Raw genomic sequence first — 17,277 nt, 5'->3', positions numbered from 1 at the left:
CGGTTCATCGTTAGCTTCCTTCTGGATTACCCTAACCCTGTGTCAAACAAACACTTAGACCACTCCCATTAATGCATCTGTGTTTTAAAGGTCCCCTGTTTCTCATCAATATATCACAGGTCTCAGATATATACAGAGCCTGTCTCTGATTGGCTGAAACACCAAACAGATCATTGCAGCATTACCCATAATCCCCTCTGTTTCAGCCCTGTTTCCAAAGTGCTGATTCTCTGTCTGTTACTTTAGATGAAAATAAGGAGCCCCTCCCCACGCCCCTCTGAGAGATATTTGGTTACAAAGAACTCAATGGTGCTCTAGGAGGAGATTCAGGTGATAAGGGGGGGGGGGGGGAAAGAGAGAGAATATTTGTTCCTGAAACTTTCAGAGTCTCTTTCCACAGAGGGGACACATGTTGATGTAGAAGAGACATGAAGAAGAGGGGACACATGTTGATGTAGAAGAGACATGAAGAAGAGGGGACACATGTTGATATAGAAGAGACATGAAGAAGAGGGGACACATGTTGATGTAGAAGAGACATGAAGAAGAGGGGACACATGTTGATATAGAAGAGACACGAAGAAGAGGGGACACATGTTGATATAGAAGAGACATGAAGAAGAGGGGACACATGTTGATATAGAAGAGACATGAAGAAGAGGGGACACATGTTGATGAAGAAGAGACATGAAGAAGAGGAGACACATGTTGATGTAGAAGAGACATGGAGAAGAGGGGACACATGTTGATGTAGAAGAGACATGAAGAAGAGGGGACACATGTTGATGTAGAAGAGACATGAAGAAGAGGGGACACATGTTGATGTAGAAGAGACATGAAGAAGAGGGGACACATGTTGATGTAGAAGAGACATGAAGAAGAGGGGACACATGTTGATGTAGAAGAGACATGAAGAAGAGGAGACACATGTTGATGTAGAAGAGACATGAGAAGAGGGGACACATGTTGATGTAGAAGAGACATGAAGAAGAGGGGACACATGTTGATATAGAAGAGACATGAAGAAGAGGAGACACATGTTGATGTAGAAGAGACATGAAGAAGAGGAGACACATGTTGATGTAGAAGAGACATGAAGAAGAGGAGACACATGTTGATATAGAAGAGACATGAAGAAGAGGGGACACATGTTGATATAGAAGAGACGTGAAGAAGAGGGGACACATGTTGATATAGAAGAGACATGAAGAAGAGGGGACACATGTTGATGTAGAAGAGACGTGAAGAAGAGGGGACACATGTTGATGTAGAAGAGACATGAAGAAGAGGGGACACATGTTGATATGAAGAAGAGGGACACGATAAGAGACATGGAAGAAGAGGGGACACATGTTGATGTAGAAGAGACATGAAGAAGAGGGGACACATGTTGATGTAGAAGAGACATGAAGAAGAGGGGACACATGTTGATATAGAAGAGACATGAAGAAGAGGGGACACATGTTGATATAGAAGAGACATGAAGAAGAGGGGACACATGTTGATATAGAAGAGACATTAAGAAGAGCGGGACACATGTTGATATAGAAGAGACATGAAGAAGAGGGACACATGTTGATAGTAGAAGAGAGACATGAAGAAGAGGGGACACATGTTGATATAGAAGAGACATGAAGAAGAGGGGACACATGTGATATAGAAGAGACATGAAGAAGAGGGGACACATGTTGATGATAGAAGAGACATGAAGAAGAGGGGACACATGTTGATTAGAAGAGACATGAGAAGAGGGGACAACATGTTGATGTAGAAGAGACATGAAGAAGAGGGGACACATGTTGATGTAAGAAGAGACATGAAGAAGAGGGGACACATGTTGATGTAGAAGAGACATGAAGAAGAGGTGGACACATGTTGATGTAGAAGAGACATGAAGAAGAGGGGACACATGTTGATGTAGAAGAGACATGAAGAAGAGGGGACACATGTTGATGTAGAAGAGACATGAAGAAGAGGGGACACATGTGATGTAGAAGAGACATGAAGAAGAGGGGACACATGTTGATGTAGAAGAGACATGAAGAAGAGGGGGACACATGTTGATGTAGAAGAGACATGAAGAAGAGGGGACACATAGTTTATGTAGAAGAGACATGAGAAGAGGGGACACATGTGATGTAGAAGATACATGAAGAATAGGGGACACATTTGATGTAGAAGAGACATGAAGAAGAGGGGACACATGGTGATGTAGAAGAGACATGAAGAAGAGGGGACACATTGATGTAGGAGACATGTAAGAAGAGGAACCATGTGATTAGAAGAGACTGAAAGAGGGGACACATGTTGATGTAGAAGAGACATGAAGAAGAGGGGACACATGTTGATGTAGAAGAGACATGAAGAAGAGGGGACACATGTTGATGTAGAAGAGACATGAAGAAGAGGGCACACATGTTGATGTAGAAGAGACATGAAGAAGAGGGGACACATGTTGATGTAGAAGAGACATGAAGAAGAGGGGACACATGTTGATTAGAAGAGACATGAAGAAGAGGGGACACATGTTGATGTAGAAGAGACATGAAGAAGAGGGGACACATGTTGATGTAGAAGAGACATGAAGAAGAGGGGACACATGTTGATGTAGAAGAGACATGAAGAAGAGGGGACACATGTTGATGTAGAAGAGACATGAAGAAGAGGGGACACATGTTGATGTAGAAGAGACATGAAGAAGAGGGACACATGTTGATGTAGAAGAGACATGAAGAAGAGGGGACACATGTTGATGTAGAAGAGACATGAAGAAGAGGGGACACATGTTGATGTAGAAGAGACATGGAAGAAGAGGGGACACATGTTGATGTAGAAGGAGACATGAAGAAGAGGGGACACATGTTGATGTAGAAGAGACATGGAGAAGAGGGGACACATGTTTGATGTAGAAGAGACATGAAGAAGAGGGGACACACTGTGATGTAGAAGAGACATGAAGAAGAGGGGGACACATGTTGATGTAGAAGAGACATGAGTAGAAGATGGGACGAGGGGATAACATGTTGATGTAGAAGAGACATGGAGAAGAGGGGACACATGTTGAGTGTAGAATAGACATGGAAGAAGAGGGGGACACATGTTGATGTAGGAAGAGACATGAAGAAGAGGGGACACATGTTGATGTAGAAGAGACATGAAGAAGAGGGGACACATGGTTGATGTAGAAGAGACATGAAGAAGAGGGGACACATGTTGATGTAGAAGAGACATGAAGAAGAGGGGACACATGTTGATGTAGAAGAGACATGAAGAAGAGGGGACACATGGTGATGTAGAAGAGACATGAAGAAGAGGGGAACACATGGTGATGTAGAAGAGACATGAAGAAGAGGGGACACATGGTGATGTAGAAGAGACATGAAGAAGAGGGGACACATGTTTGATGTAGAAGAGACATGAAGAAGAGGGGACACATGTTGATGTAGAAGAGACATGAGAAGAGGGGACACATGTTGATGTAGAAGAGACATGAAGAAGAGGGGACAACATGTTGATGTAGAAGAGACATGAAGAAGAGGGGACACATGTTGATGTAGAAGAGACATGAAGAAGAGGGGGACACATGTTGATGTAGAAGAGACATGAAGAAGAGGGGACACATGTTGATGTAGAAGAGACATGGAGAAGAGGGGACACATGTTGATGAAGAAGAGACATGAAGAAGAGGGGACACATGTTGATGTAGAAGAGACATGGAGAAGAGGGGACACATGTTGATGTAGAAGAGACATGAAGAAGAGGGGACACATGTTGATGAAGAAGAGACATGTCTATTCAGTGCCATCAGTCTAGGTGTTCTCTACCTGGCCGTGTCTGCTCCGTTGGTCATCAGAGTGCTGATCAGAAGCTCATGGCCGTACTTAGCAGCAACGTGGAGAGGAGTGTTGCCGTACTTATCCACGCAGTCGATCTCCCCGCCTGACGGAGAGCAGAGAGCGTTCAGAGAGCAGCTAAAAGAGGCAGCAGCATCTCTTCTCGTCTCAGTGATGCTTACCGTTCTGGATGAGGATCTGGGAGCGTGTGAAGCGTCCGTGAATGGCCGCCATGTGCAGGGGGCTCTTCCCTTTTTTGCTCTGAAAGACAGAATATAAATCATGTTTCTTTTGTCTTTAAGATTTTTATTACATTTTTCATATTTTATACATAAATGCAGAACAAACATAACCAAAGGCATCCAACTTAAAGGCAGCACCCTTCAAGGTTTTGTTGATACCACCTTCCAAAAAGGCAGTACCATAGAGCAGGGGGTCAAACTCAATTTCATCACGGGCCACATTGGCATTATGGTTGCACTCAGAGGGCCGGTTGTAACTTTAAGACTATATAAAAATACATATATAAATATTTGATATATATAATATTATATCACATTATTGCCTCTGCATTGGATTATTATCCGATAGGGTAATAACTTCATAATTAACTACGTCTGAAAGCAGAAGTCTAGGGCACATAACTGCAAGTCTCTTCAGTGCACATGTCACAATTATTGTAAAAGAAAAATCAAAATCCAACAAAAAAAGCAACATTTTGAAGAAAAAATGTCAAATTCTAAGAAAAAAGTCAAATGAGAGATGCATTGTGGGACATGTAGTTTATGGGCAACGTGCTCCTGTAAATCGGCATGTAAACGTATAATAAACATATTATATTCTTTGTAAGTTCTTGTGGGGCCTCATGAAGTGAAGTCACGGGCCGGATTTGAGTTTGACACCCCTGCCATAGAGCACGGGTCGGCAACAGGCGGCCCACGGGACATTGTTGGCCCGCCAGCAATAATACTTGGCTAATCCCTAATGTCCGAGTGCAAGTGAATGCAGCACAAGACGCGAGCCTTGTAACCCCTCCCCCCCGGCGCAGGCGCGAGCATGGAAATATGATTGTCATTTGAACGGGACGGACGTCAGCCTTTGATTCCAAACGCACTAAAGCTTTGGATCTTAATACGTTTGTGAGCAGGGGCGGACTACTGGCCATCTGGAGAATCACAGACTCGCTGACGGCCGGCACCGGAGCAAGGTCCCCCCCCCCCGTTGCCTGCCATAGAGCATGAAGAAATGTGCCCACTTCTTTAATAATAATAATGGATTACATTTTTTAATTAGAGCGCTTTTACAGGTGCTCAAAGCGCTTTACAATTACATATTACACATACATGTCAATACTGTGGACATTACCCACAGGAGCAAATGCGGGTAGAGTGTCTTGCCCAAGGACACAACGGCCGGATGCAGTGGCGGCCGAGGCGGGTTTCGAACTGGAGTTCACCAACGCCCCTTGATCTGATGATCAACGCTCTAACCACTGCGCCAAAACCACCCCTGAAAAACCGCCCCTTTAGTTGCCATTAGTTGTCCTGAGTTAAGCCCATTTTAAACAATTTCAGGGCTGTAAAATAATATCTATGCACAATTTTATGATGGATAAACTTGCTTCTCGCATCCCTTGTAACCAAACCTACATCCTGCCATAGATCCTCCCTAATCTCACTACCAAGGTCTTTGTGCCATATCTTTCTCAGGCCAGAATATAAAATCATGTTATTTAATCTGGAGTTTATTCAGAGGACATTAGTATTCCCTGGTTAGTGAGATGTATTTGATTAAGCTTAAGAAAGCTGCTAAGCCCACAGTGAAGGACACTGACAACCTATAATCCTTCAATCAGCAGTGTGTCCGTGTTTCTATTTTGTTATAACTTGAGTGTCTAAGGTTTCGGATCCGTGACAGTTTCCTACCTGCTGGTTGACGTCGGCCCCGTTGTTGACCAGCAGCTCCAGACACAGCGCTCCGTTGGTGGAGACGGCGGCCAGGTGCAAGGGGGTGTACCCGCAGCGGTTGGGCTGGTTCACGTTGGCCCCGTGGTTCACCAGCTCGTTGGCCACCGCCTCCTGCCCCGTGTAGCACGCCACGTGAAGCGCCGTGTTCCCGAAGCCGTTCGGCTCGTCGATCTGAAGGAAACACAGAGACCAGATCAGACAGGGAGACCAGGTCTTCTCTACTAACACAGAAACTGATGACACACAGATGATTGGAGCCTTGTCTTTCATCCTTTCTTTATAACTAATGCTGTTGATGTGTTGTGATTTTAAAAAGGTGTCTATTATCATGTTGCCGGGGACAACAGCTGGAAATTAGCAATGTTGGCTGAAGCTTTCCCCATTTACTGTTTTTTGTAGTTGACGACACTATAAACAAATAAACTAAACTACCCTCTTGTTTACGTCCTAAGGTCACCTGATTTGTATTTGCAGGAAAGTGACGTCATAAAGGGAAAACTCTGGTTATGGTTTTACCAGCTATTTTCTGACATAAAATATGAGTAAAATGAGCTCCTCGTCTAAAAGTCAGCCAGTTTTGTCGGTTACATTTCCAAAACAAGCTCGGTGGCTACGACATAAAACCTGTCAGTAAATACCCCACTGGTGAATTTAAAAACGGCGGTAGCTAACAAGTGAGACGACTAAACGTCATCACAAAAATCACAAACTGGTGTTAATGTGTTTGCGGAGGGAACCAGGGAGAAGCTGCCTTCAGGACCCACTACAAAAATACGGCCGCTCTATATCGCCGCCTATGGCAGATTATCTTAATCTGTGGATAAACTGCAGATCATCCAGAGCTCTGCTAGTCCCCCCCCCTCTTCCTGCAGACCCTCCTCTCACTTCCTGCCATTATTTAAAGTCCCTCTCCGTCTCGAACAAGCCCCGAGAAAGTGCTCTGGACTCTGAGGAAAATATTCCTAGTGGCCAAACTGCGGTACTACAACATCCGTATCAGTCCGTGACGTCACTGGGCCCAGAGATGTCTGTAAATCAGCGGATAATTTTTATAACTAAATAAACTACCCAGTATGAACTATTTTATAGCCCTTATTATAATTATTCGGTCTTTAAAGTTGTAAAATGCACTAAAAGCCGAATCTAGATTTATTTTCTCTCTCCATTCGAGAGGGAGATCAGGGGCGGGGCTTAATGACAAGAGGCGGGGCTTAAGGGACAACTAAACTGCGCTGTATGAGCTACATACGGGTACTTCTGCTCTGACAGCAAGGCATGAACTAAGGTGGGAAGTAGTGGAGCACAAATACTTCCTTACTGTACTTAAGTACATGTTTCTGGTATCAGTACTTTACTCCACTACTTTCTACTTCTTACATGTTGAACTCAAATACCTGTACTTTCTACTTCTTACATGTTGAACTCAAATACCTGTACTTTCTAATTCTTACATGTTGAACTCAAATACTTGTACTTTCTACTTCTTACATGTTGAACTCAAATACTTGTACTTCTACTTCTTACATGTTGAACTCAAATACCTGTACTTTCTACTTCTTACATGTTGAACTCAAATACCTGTACTTTCTACTTCTTACATGTTGAACTCAAATACCTGTACTTTCTACTTCTTACATCTTGAACACAAATACCTGTACTTTCTACTTCTTACATGTTGAACCCAAATACCTGTACTTTCTACTTCTTACATGTTGAACTCAAATACCTGTACTTTCTAATTCTTACATGTTGAACTCAAATACTTGTACTTTCTACTTCTTACATGTTGAACTCAAATACTTGTACTTTCTACTTCTTACATGTTGAACTCAAATACCTGTACTTTCTACTTCTTACATGTTGAACCCAAATACCTGTACTTTCTACTTCTTACATGTTGAACTCAAATACCTGTACTTTCTACTTCTTACATGTTGAACTCAAATACTTGTACTTTCTACTTCTTACATGTTGAACTCAAATACCTGTACTTTCTACTTCTTACATGTTGAACTCAAATACCTGTACTTTCTACTTCTTACATGTTGAAACTCAAATACCTGTACTTTCTACTTCTTACATGTTGAAACTCAAATACCTGTACTTTCTACTTCTTACATGTTGAACTCAAATACCTGTACTTTACTCTCACATGTTGAACACAAATACTTGTACTTTCTACTTCTTACATGTTGAACCAAATACCTGTACTTTCTACTTCTTACATGTTGAACTCAAATACCTGTACTTTCTACTTCTTACATGTTGAACTCAAATACTTGTACTTTCTACTTCTTACATGTTGAACTCAAATACCTGTACTTTCTACTTCTCACATGTTGAACTCAAATACCTGTACTTTCTACTTCTCACATGTTGAACTCAAATACTTGTACTTTCTACTTCTTACATGTTGAACTCAAATACCTGTACTTTCTACTTCTTACATGTTGAACTCAAATACCTGTACTTTCTACTTCTTACATGTTGAACTCAAATACCTGTACTTTCTACTTCTTACATGTTGAACTCAAATACCTGTACTTTCTACTTCTCACATGTTGAACTCAAATACCTGTACTTTCTACTTCTTACATGTTGAACTCAAATACTTGTACTTTCTACTTCTCTCATTTTCCAAACAGCTGGTTCCTTTAGTCTGAATGTGTGTTTGATGCGTGATCATTATTCTTTAGAGTCATTGCGTGCCTATTGATTTGAACACGATCCGTGTATCCATCATTTCCTGGTCTTCTCTAAAGAAGAGGGACCAATGGAAACGTTGTCATGTTGCCGTTGTTCAGCATGGAAACATTCATTAGCTAACAATGACATTATTGTTCTATTAATATAAAGGGAGGTCAGGTACTCTTTAAAACAGCTGCTAGTTATGGGTACTTTTTACTGAAGTACATTTCAAAGCCTCTTTACTTTGACTTGAGTAAAGAAGTTTAGTCAGTACTTCTACTTTTACCAGAGTACTTTTAAACACCAATATGTGTACTTCTATTTGAGTAAAGGATGTGGGTACTTTTGCCATCTCTAGTAATCTCTGACGTTTTGCTCTCTAAAATCTCAGGCCATTTTGTCCTCATGCACCAATGAGCAGCTCTCATAGGAATGAACAAGCCATGGTGTGAATACCCGATATCATTTCACTCAAAGTTCCTGCTCTCCCTGTGTCTCTCTGAGTTTCGTCTCCATTGCTTCAGCAGAAGTTTCCATCACAGTATCCAGTTCTTATTACCTCGCCCACCTGCTCCACCACCACACTCCTTCCTGCTGCCTTCGCTCCTCTGACGCTCACTTCCTGTCTCCACCTCACGGGGCCGAGCGACGGGCCCGGGGGGGCGGAGCCTCCTCCTCCACCCCCCTCTGCAGCTCTCTCCCCAAACACATCCGACACCGCACCAATCTGTCCATGTTCAAATCAAAACTGTCCTATCAGAAAAACCGCCTCTAGTGTGAGGGCCGGGCCACATGGAGCATATTCAATATCACTTGATTTAGAGACGATATGAAAGGGTTAATCATTGAAAAATATTACGTAATCATCAGGTATGAGCCTAGAAGGACTTAGTGGGTAAAGACAAATAGTTTACTGAAATGCAGACTTTAAAACACAACAAAATAGTGAGATATTAAGAGACACAAAATCCTAAACACAGTTATTTATTCTATTTGTAATTATCCTATGAAAATGGAGCAACTGTAATGCAATAACAAAACTGTTAAGTCAATATTTGTTGGTATATATCAAGTAATCTGATTCCTATTCACCGCCTCTAGTGTGAGGGCCGGGACACATGGAGCATATTCAATATCACTTGAGTTAGAGACATTTAAGGGTTAATCATTGAAAAATATGATGTAATCAAATGCCTTACGAGGCCACAGAGAGTGAAATAAAATCCCTCAGGCTGCTGGTTTATGAAACAGATAATATAGCTAGTTTTAAACAGTATTTCATAGTGAGTGTCTCACCTCTGTGCCCATCCTAAGCAGGTACTTCACGATGTCCAGGTGTCCGCTGGCAGCAGCAGCGTGCAGAGGAGTGTAGCCCTGCTTATCCTTACAGCTCTTATCTGCAGAGCGAGACACCAGCAGCTTCACCACCTCCGAATGCCCTGCAACACACACACAATAAAATTACATTTATTTAAATCAACTTTTTTAAAATGTTTATTCATGTATTATTATTTTTATATATATTTTAATTAATTATCTTTTTTTAAATTTTATATATATATTTTTTTTTTCATACACTTTTGACAAAAGTCTGCAAAATCCACTTCTTCCATTGGCCAATAACCACCACCTGAATCTCCTCCTAGAGCACCATTGTGTTTTTTAACCAATCATCTCTCAGAGGGGCGTGGCCAGCAGCAGCTCATTAGCATTTAAAGCTACAGACACAGAATCAGCACTTTGGAAACAGGGCTGAAACAGAGGGGATTATGGGTAATGCTGCAATGATCTGTTTGGTGTTTCAGCCAATCAGAGACAGGCTCTGTATATATATCTGAGAGCTGTACTATAGTGATGAGAAACCGTATAATAGGGGACCTTTAAAGCAATAAGTCCACAACCAGAGAGTGTTTACGAGCCAACAGTCGGTCTCGTTGTTTCTCGCTTCATTACGTCAGGACTTGGCCGTGTTGTCGCCCCTCTTATGAGTCAGACTCGTCTCAAACAAAAGGAGCTTTTTTCAGATTTTTCACAATAAAATGTGTTTTTCTGTTTAGTTTTGGCAGTAAGAGAGACTGTCTCACCCAAGTAAGCAGCACAATGGATGGGCTGTCTCTCCTTCTTATCGATGGCGCTCAGGTTGGCCCCTTTGTTCAGCAGCAGCTTCACCATCTGTGGGACGGACAATACACATTTAAATAGTAAGGTCTCATTTTAAGGACATACTGATTAAATAAGGTTGATATGTGCTAGTGCTGTAGCGACGCGTCGACTTCAAAATATCGTCGACGACATATTTCCGCGTCGACGCGTCGCTACACACACGTGGGTCACCCAAAGCAACAAGCAGTTCGCAATCGCACTTCAAACACAATGGAGACTGAAACGGCTACCACCTCCTCCTCACAGGATTGCGCACGAAGCCCCCAAACGAAAACATCTAGCCCTAGGTCTTCAAAAGCATGGGAATATTTTAAAGTTAGTCCAAAACGCAAAGATATTTATATATGTATATCTCACTGAGACTGCTGCATAGCCTAGCAGAAGCAGCAGCTAGCTGTGGTGGCTACCATTAGCAGCTAACATTTGCTCACCGATTTTTACATAAAATGGAATTATGGATTATAAATTCAATCATTTTTTTATACATAGACGTTAAAAACCTATGGATTAACCGATTCAGCCGCGTTGTTTCTCATTGTGTTGCCATTGAACACGTCTTTTGATCAGATTGACAGCTACGGCGGTGAGACGATCTCCCTAGAAGCTCTGTGAAGGTACGTGTTGTGATGACTGTATTTGCTTCCCCTGTCGCGAGTCCGGATCACTCAGTGATGATACTATATACCTACATAATCTGTGGAGTCTCAGCTTTAATCGGATATATTGTATGTGCAGCTACGATAAGTAATAAGGGTACTTTTATCTTGAGTTCTGTGCCAATGTCCGTTAGCATTTTTCGCTCAGGGGTCATTTAGATGCTTCTTATGAGACTTGTGTTTTGTTTTGGTAAACATGGTTTGTATCGTCAGTTAGCTGAGATTATTTCCGTTAATCTGGTATAACACATTAATAGGTTCTTAAATATTAAGATCCCCTGAGACACAGTATCGTGAAACAAATCTTTTTTACATTACGTTTTTTTTACATTACGTTTTTTATGAATTGAACAACAGAAAAATAATCGTTAGATTAGTCGACTAATCGATCAAATAATCGCCCGATTAATCGTTTTCAAAATAATCGTTTCCCCCCCAGCACTAATATGTGCACATGTTGCACGTCTGTTCTGTGTGTTTGAGCTGATATTTGAGCACAGGGTCGGATAAAGACAAGGTGACACTAATAGTACTTGTATTTTATAATTAGTAGGATTACATTCAAGCCAAACAAACATTTAAAATGAATCCAGAAAGTCAAAAAGAGTTTTCTTTTCCAAAAAACAAAGAATTCAATAATAATAATAAAAATGTAAATGATTTGTAATGATTTCCCAAATGTTGTTAGGTCTATATTTATTAGAAAAGATCAATTTGAGTTGAAAAATATTGATGTTATTATTCCAAGGGCACATTTTACAGAGAAGTCAAGATGCCAGATTCTATTTTTAGAATAACATAAAAATAAAACTATTCATAGTGTAGTGATAAGATAATACTTAGTGTAATAATTAGTTAAAATAGTATTGGTTGTTGTATGTGAGTCTCCAGTTTCCCCTAGATCAGCGGCTCCCAACCTTTTCCAACTCAGGGCCCACTTAAGAATCAAAAACATTATCGCAGCCCGTATTGAACCATTAACAATACGGAGGCTAAATAAAGTTCTGATTGGTCGATTCAGAACATGTGACACGTTGTTAAATCCAGTAGAACAGACCGCTGTTAAGGACTGGAATGACCGTTGCTAAGGACTGGAATGACCGTTGCTAAGGACTGTAATGGCCGTTGCTAAGGACTGTAATGACCGTTGCTAAGGACTGTAATGACCGTTGCTAAGGACTGTAATGACCGTTGATAATGACTGTAATGACCGTTGATAATGACTGTAATGACCGTTGCTAAGGACTGTAAGGACCGTTGCTAAGGACTGTAATGGCCGTTGCTAAGGACTGTAAGGACCGTTGCTAAGGAAGATCGAGAAAGAGAAAGGAAAAGAGGTTAAACATTTAAAAAAAAATCTTAATAATGAAAATGTTTCCACACAAATCATAATGTTTTGCAAATTATTTGGCGGCAATTATTGAATTTACATTTACACCCTTTAATATGTTATTTGGGCTTTTAGATGAAGACCGCACACAGTTAATAAATACAACTATTCTTCTGGCTAAAATACATATTTTTAAAAGTCAATCAAGGAGTAATCTTAATTTAAGGTGTTTGAAGAGTAGATTCAAAACGAAAAGTCGGGATTAAAGGAACAGTAAATATGCCATGTTGTGTTTTTTGGTGGTCAACCTATTTTTGTTTGTGAAATGTTGAAGCGATCCTACTGACTGTATCTTTATTTATTCTGCTTTTGTCTGAGATGGGAATGTCATCTCCTATATGTCATTGTTATGACCATGTGTGTGTCTTTAGCCTGTACAAAACAAAACAAAATACAAATTAAATTATTTGGCGGGCCTACTTGCAATGCCTATGCGGACCACTAGGGGGCCACGGCCCACAGGTTGGGAACCGCTGCCCTAGACCTTATTGGGGACGTAACGGTCGTAAACAAAGAGTAATACCATGATTAAAAGCCTCAACAGAAGCCTTTGAGCTCCTCTCCTCATCTTAAACAAAGTCTGATAAGATAGAACTGTATTTATCCAGAAGGAAGAGTTAGGGCTGCTCAATTAATCGTATTTTAATCGCAATTATTTTTATTTATTCATTTAATTTAATTTTTTTAAAGGTTTTTCAGTTGAATTCTACTTAAAGTTCAGGGTAATCAACTGTTAAAAACATACTGTTTACATTATTTTTTCTTCAATAAATGGATGTTTTCAAAGTAAATGGATAAACGTTTTTAATAATCGTGATATCAATTATTGACCCACATAATTGAGATTATGATTTTTGGCATAATCGAGCAGCCCTAGTCAGAGTTACAACAATACAATAAACACAGCAGCACAATAATAATACAACTGTACACTAACAGTGCAGTGAAAAGAGCAGTTCAATACCTACAGGAAACAGAGGGTCTCATCATTGATGTGAAGGGGAGGTCTGGTCAGTGTTTGTTTGTTTTGAAAAGATGAGTGGGGATGAAGGTGAACTGGTCCAATTTTGTTGCCAATTAATTCCTTGGTGTTATGAAATCTTGAATGTAATTTTACCCTCACTCATCCTGTTAGATTGAAATAGTGTTTATGTGTTTCCTGACCTCCATGAACCCGCTCTGCGCGGCGTGGTGCAGCGGCGTCCTCCCGTATCTGTCGGCCATGTTGAGGTTGCTGAGCGTAGCGAGCAGCGCCTCAGCGCAGCGCGTCGAGCGGTTCGCGGCCGCCACGTGCAGCGGAGTCTGCCAGAACTTATCTCGCGCCGTCGCCTCGGCACCGCGACGCAGCAGCAGCCCAACGGCCCTCTGGGAAACAGGAAGAGAGCAGCAGGAGGTTAAAGGTCACCTATTATACAGTTTTTCATCAATATATCACCGGTCTCAGATATATCCAGAGCCTGTCTCTGATTGGCTGAAACACCAAACAGATCATTGCAGCATTACCCATAATCCCCACTGTTTCAGCCCTGTTCTAGGAGGAGATTCAGGTGATAAGGGGGGGGGGCGGGGTTACCTTGGTTGCTGATTGGCTAATGGTTACACAAGACAAAACATTGTTATGACATCACAAAGTGGCCAAAATCTGATCAGCTCATTTTCAGACAGGTTTTTATAGAAATGGATCAAAAAGAGAGAGAATCTTTGTTCCTGAAACTTTCAGAGTCTCTTTACACCAGAGGGGACACATGTTGATGTAGAAGAGACATGAAGAAGAGGGGACACATGTTGATGTAGAAGAGACATGAAGAAGAGGGGACACATGTTGATGTAGAAGAGACATGAAGAAGAGGGGACACATGTTGATGTAGAAGAGACATGAAGAAGAGGGGACACATGTTGACGTAGAAGAGACATGAAGCAGAGGGGACACATGTTGATGTAGAAGGAGACATGAAGAAGAGGGGACACATGTTGTGTAGAAGAGACATGAAGAAGAGGGGACACATGTTGATGTAGAAGAGACATGAAGAAGAGGGGACACATGTTGATGAAGAAGAGACATGAAGAAGAGGGGGACACATGTTGATAGTAGACAGAGACATGAAGAAGAGGGGGACACATGTTTGATGGTAGAAGAGGACATGAAGAAGAGGGGACTACATGTTGATGAAGAAGAGGACATGAAGAAGATGGGACACATGTTGATGTAGAAGAGACATTGAAGAAGAGCGGACACATGTTGATGTAGAAGAGACATGAAGAAGAGGGACACATGTTTGATGTAGAAGAGACATGAGAGAAGAGGGGGACACATGTTGATGAAGAAGAGACATGAAGAAGAGGGGGACACATTTTGATGTAGAAGAGACATGAAGAAGAGGGGACACATGTTGATGTAGAAGAGACATGAAGAAGAGGGGACACATGTTGATGTAGAAGAGACATGAAGAAGAGGGGACACGTGTTGATGTAGAAGAGACATGAAGAAGAGGGGACAACATGTTGATGTAGAAGAGACATGAAGAAGAGGGGACACATGTTGATGTAGAAGAGACATGAAGAAGAGGGGACACATGTTGATGTAGAAGAGACATGAAGAAGAGGGGACACGTGTTGATGTAGAAGAGACATGAAGAAGAGGTGACACATGTTGATGTAGAAGAGACATGAAGAAGAGGGGACACATGTTGATGTAGAAGAGACATGAAGAAGAGGGACACATGTTGATGTAGAAGAGACATGAAGAAGAGGGGACACATGTTGATGTAGAAGAGACATGAAGAGAGGGGACACATGTTGATGTAGAAGAGACATGGAGAAGAGAGGGACACATGTTGATGTATAAGAGACATGAAGAAGAGGGACACATGTTGATGTAGAAGAGACATGAAGAAGAGGGACACATGTTGATGTAGAAGAGACATGAAGAAGAGGAGACACATGTTGATGTAGAAGAGACATGAAGAAGAGGGGACACATGTTGATGTAGAAGAGACATGAAGAAGAGGGGACACATGTTGATGTAGAGGAGACATGAAGAAGAGGGGACACATGTTGATGTAGAAGAGACATGAAGAAGAGGGGACACATGTTGATGTAGAAGAGACATGAAGAAGAGGGGACACATGTTGTTGTTTGTCTTTTGTTATATTTAATAAAGTAATAAAGAAAGTCAATACACAAGAGAAAGGGATCTCAATGCAGGAACAGTCTCTCTGTATATTCATGAGAGGAAACAGCTGCTCATCATTAAACCAGAAAAAAAAAACCTCGTCCTTAACCATTTGCAAATCCACCTTTTACACTTCCTGAAATATCAACCCTTAACATACGTCTCTGTTAAACACATTCAAGACTAGGGGTCGCATTTTACAGATTATCGGTATCGGCCTTTTTTTAAATCAAATTGCCGATACAACTTTGGCTCTGATGGCGTCTCGCAGCGGAGAAACGGTGACGACTGGGACGGCTGCTAGTGGAGCCTCGCAGCAACTCTGCTTTCTGCACCACAATCTGGTGCTGCTGAACTGGGACTACTAAATGAGTGAGACTCAAACATCACAAGTTCAGAACAAGTTTTAGTCGTTTTTATTTTATACTTCATTTGCTCGGGGTCACAAAGAGGAAACCAGTTTTAAGATGTTGAAAAGTTCATTAAACATAAAAAGGCATTTCAAAGAAGTTATTCTACATTTTGACACCAAGATTTTCTGATTTTACTGCAAATGTATATCGGTTCCAAACATCGGTTATCGGTCTCCTTGATTACTAATAATCGGTATCGGCCTTGAAAAAGCCATATCGGTCGATCCATATACAAGACTACAAATACAAGTTAACAGAGTCAAAGTTAATCAGAGTATCTGACTATATGTTTGAAATGATTATTTGATCATTTGACACGACAGCAACATAACGACAGGAGAAAGAGTTACTTCTTACTTCATTCCTGGAAGCGGCCGCTCTGTGCAGCGGGGTCAACCAAACGTGGTCTTTAGCATTTACAGTGGCACCTGGAGACAGAGAGCAACGTTAACAAGGGGTCAGAGGTCAGATAGGACGCTATGGTATATATATTTAATTTTATTAATTTTTTATTAATTTATTATTATTTTTAATGTCATTTTATTTGTTTAACATTTTGTATTATTATAATTTTTTAGTAATTATCCTTTTAAAAATTATATTTATTCATTAGTTTGTCCGTATGTCTATTCTTTATATATATATATATCTTTCGACTTTTATATGTATGACTTCTTGTACTTTCGCTCACGTTTGGCTCTTTAGATACAGCTCAATTCAAATGGAAAAAACGTTTGAGAAAAGTGTGAAAATGTTTGTAAAACGAAAGTGAAATGATAATATGTATACATGACCCAAATATGTATACATGTTCATTTCATTCATTTCTTATTTTAAAAGCTACTTAATGTATATCATTGTAATTGTATCTTTAATTGTATTAATCTCTAACCTGTGTGAATCCGTGCTGTTTTTCATTCTCACCCTGTTGCTGTTAAACTACTTATCTAAAGAATCAGAATAATCACTAATATGAACATCTACGAGACATTTGA

At 40.8% G+C, this 17,277-nt stretch overlaps 1 protein-coding gene across 3 annotated transcripts in view; it reads right to left on the bottom strand.

Annotated features, from left to right (window-relative positions):
* The window catches only part of LOC117534051 (serine/threonine-protein phosphatase 6 regulatory ankyrin repeat subunit C-like), a gene marked incomplete at both ends in the record, with an annotated part of 29,434 nt that extends 12,724 nt beyond the window's left edge, over nucleotides 1–16,710 (bottom strand). The window contains 8 exon segments of one of the 3 annotated variants that reach the window (XM_034198081.1): nucleotides 3,825–3,939; nucleotides 4,016–4,094; nucleotides 5,759–5,971; nucleotides 9,048–9,215; nucleotides 9,785–9,927; nucleotides 10,573–10,660; nucleotides 13,862–14,062; nucleotides 16,640–16,710. In XM_034198081.1, coding sequence (XP_034053972.1) covers nucleotides 3,825–3,939; nucleotides 4,016–4,094; nucleotides 5,759–5,971; nucleotides 9,048–9,215; nucleotides 9,785–9,927; nucleotides 10,573–10,660; nucleotides 13,862–14,062; nucleotides 16,640–16,710 — 1,078 coding nt within the window. 3 annotated transcript variants of the gene reach the window in all.
* Between the last annotated feature and the right edge of the window lie 567 nt (nucleotides 16,711–17,277).

The sequence above is a fragment of the Gymnodraco acuticeps genome, unplaced genomic scaffold (genome assembly GCF_902827175.1).
Source record: "Gymnodraco acuticeps unplaced genomic scaffold, fGymAcu1.1, whole genome shotgun sequence".
Taxonomy (NCBI): Eukaryota; Metazoa; Chordata; class Actinopteri; order Perciformes; family Bathydraconidae; genus Gymnodraco; species Gymnodraco acuticeps.
This window is presented reverse-complemented; position numbering and strand designations above follow the sequence as displayed.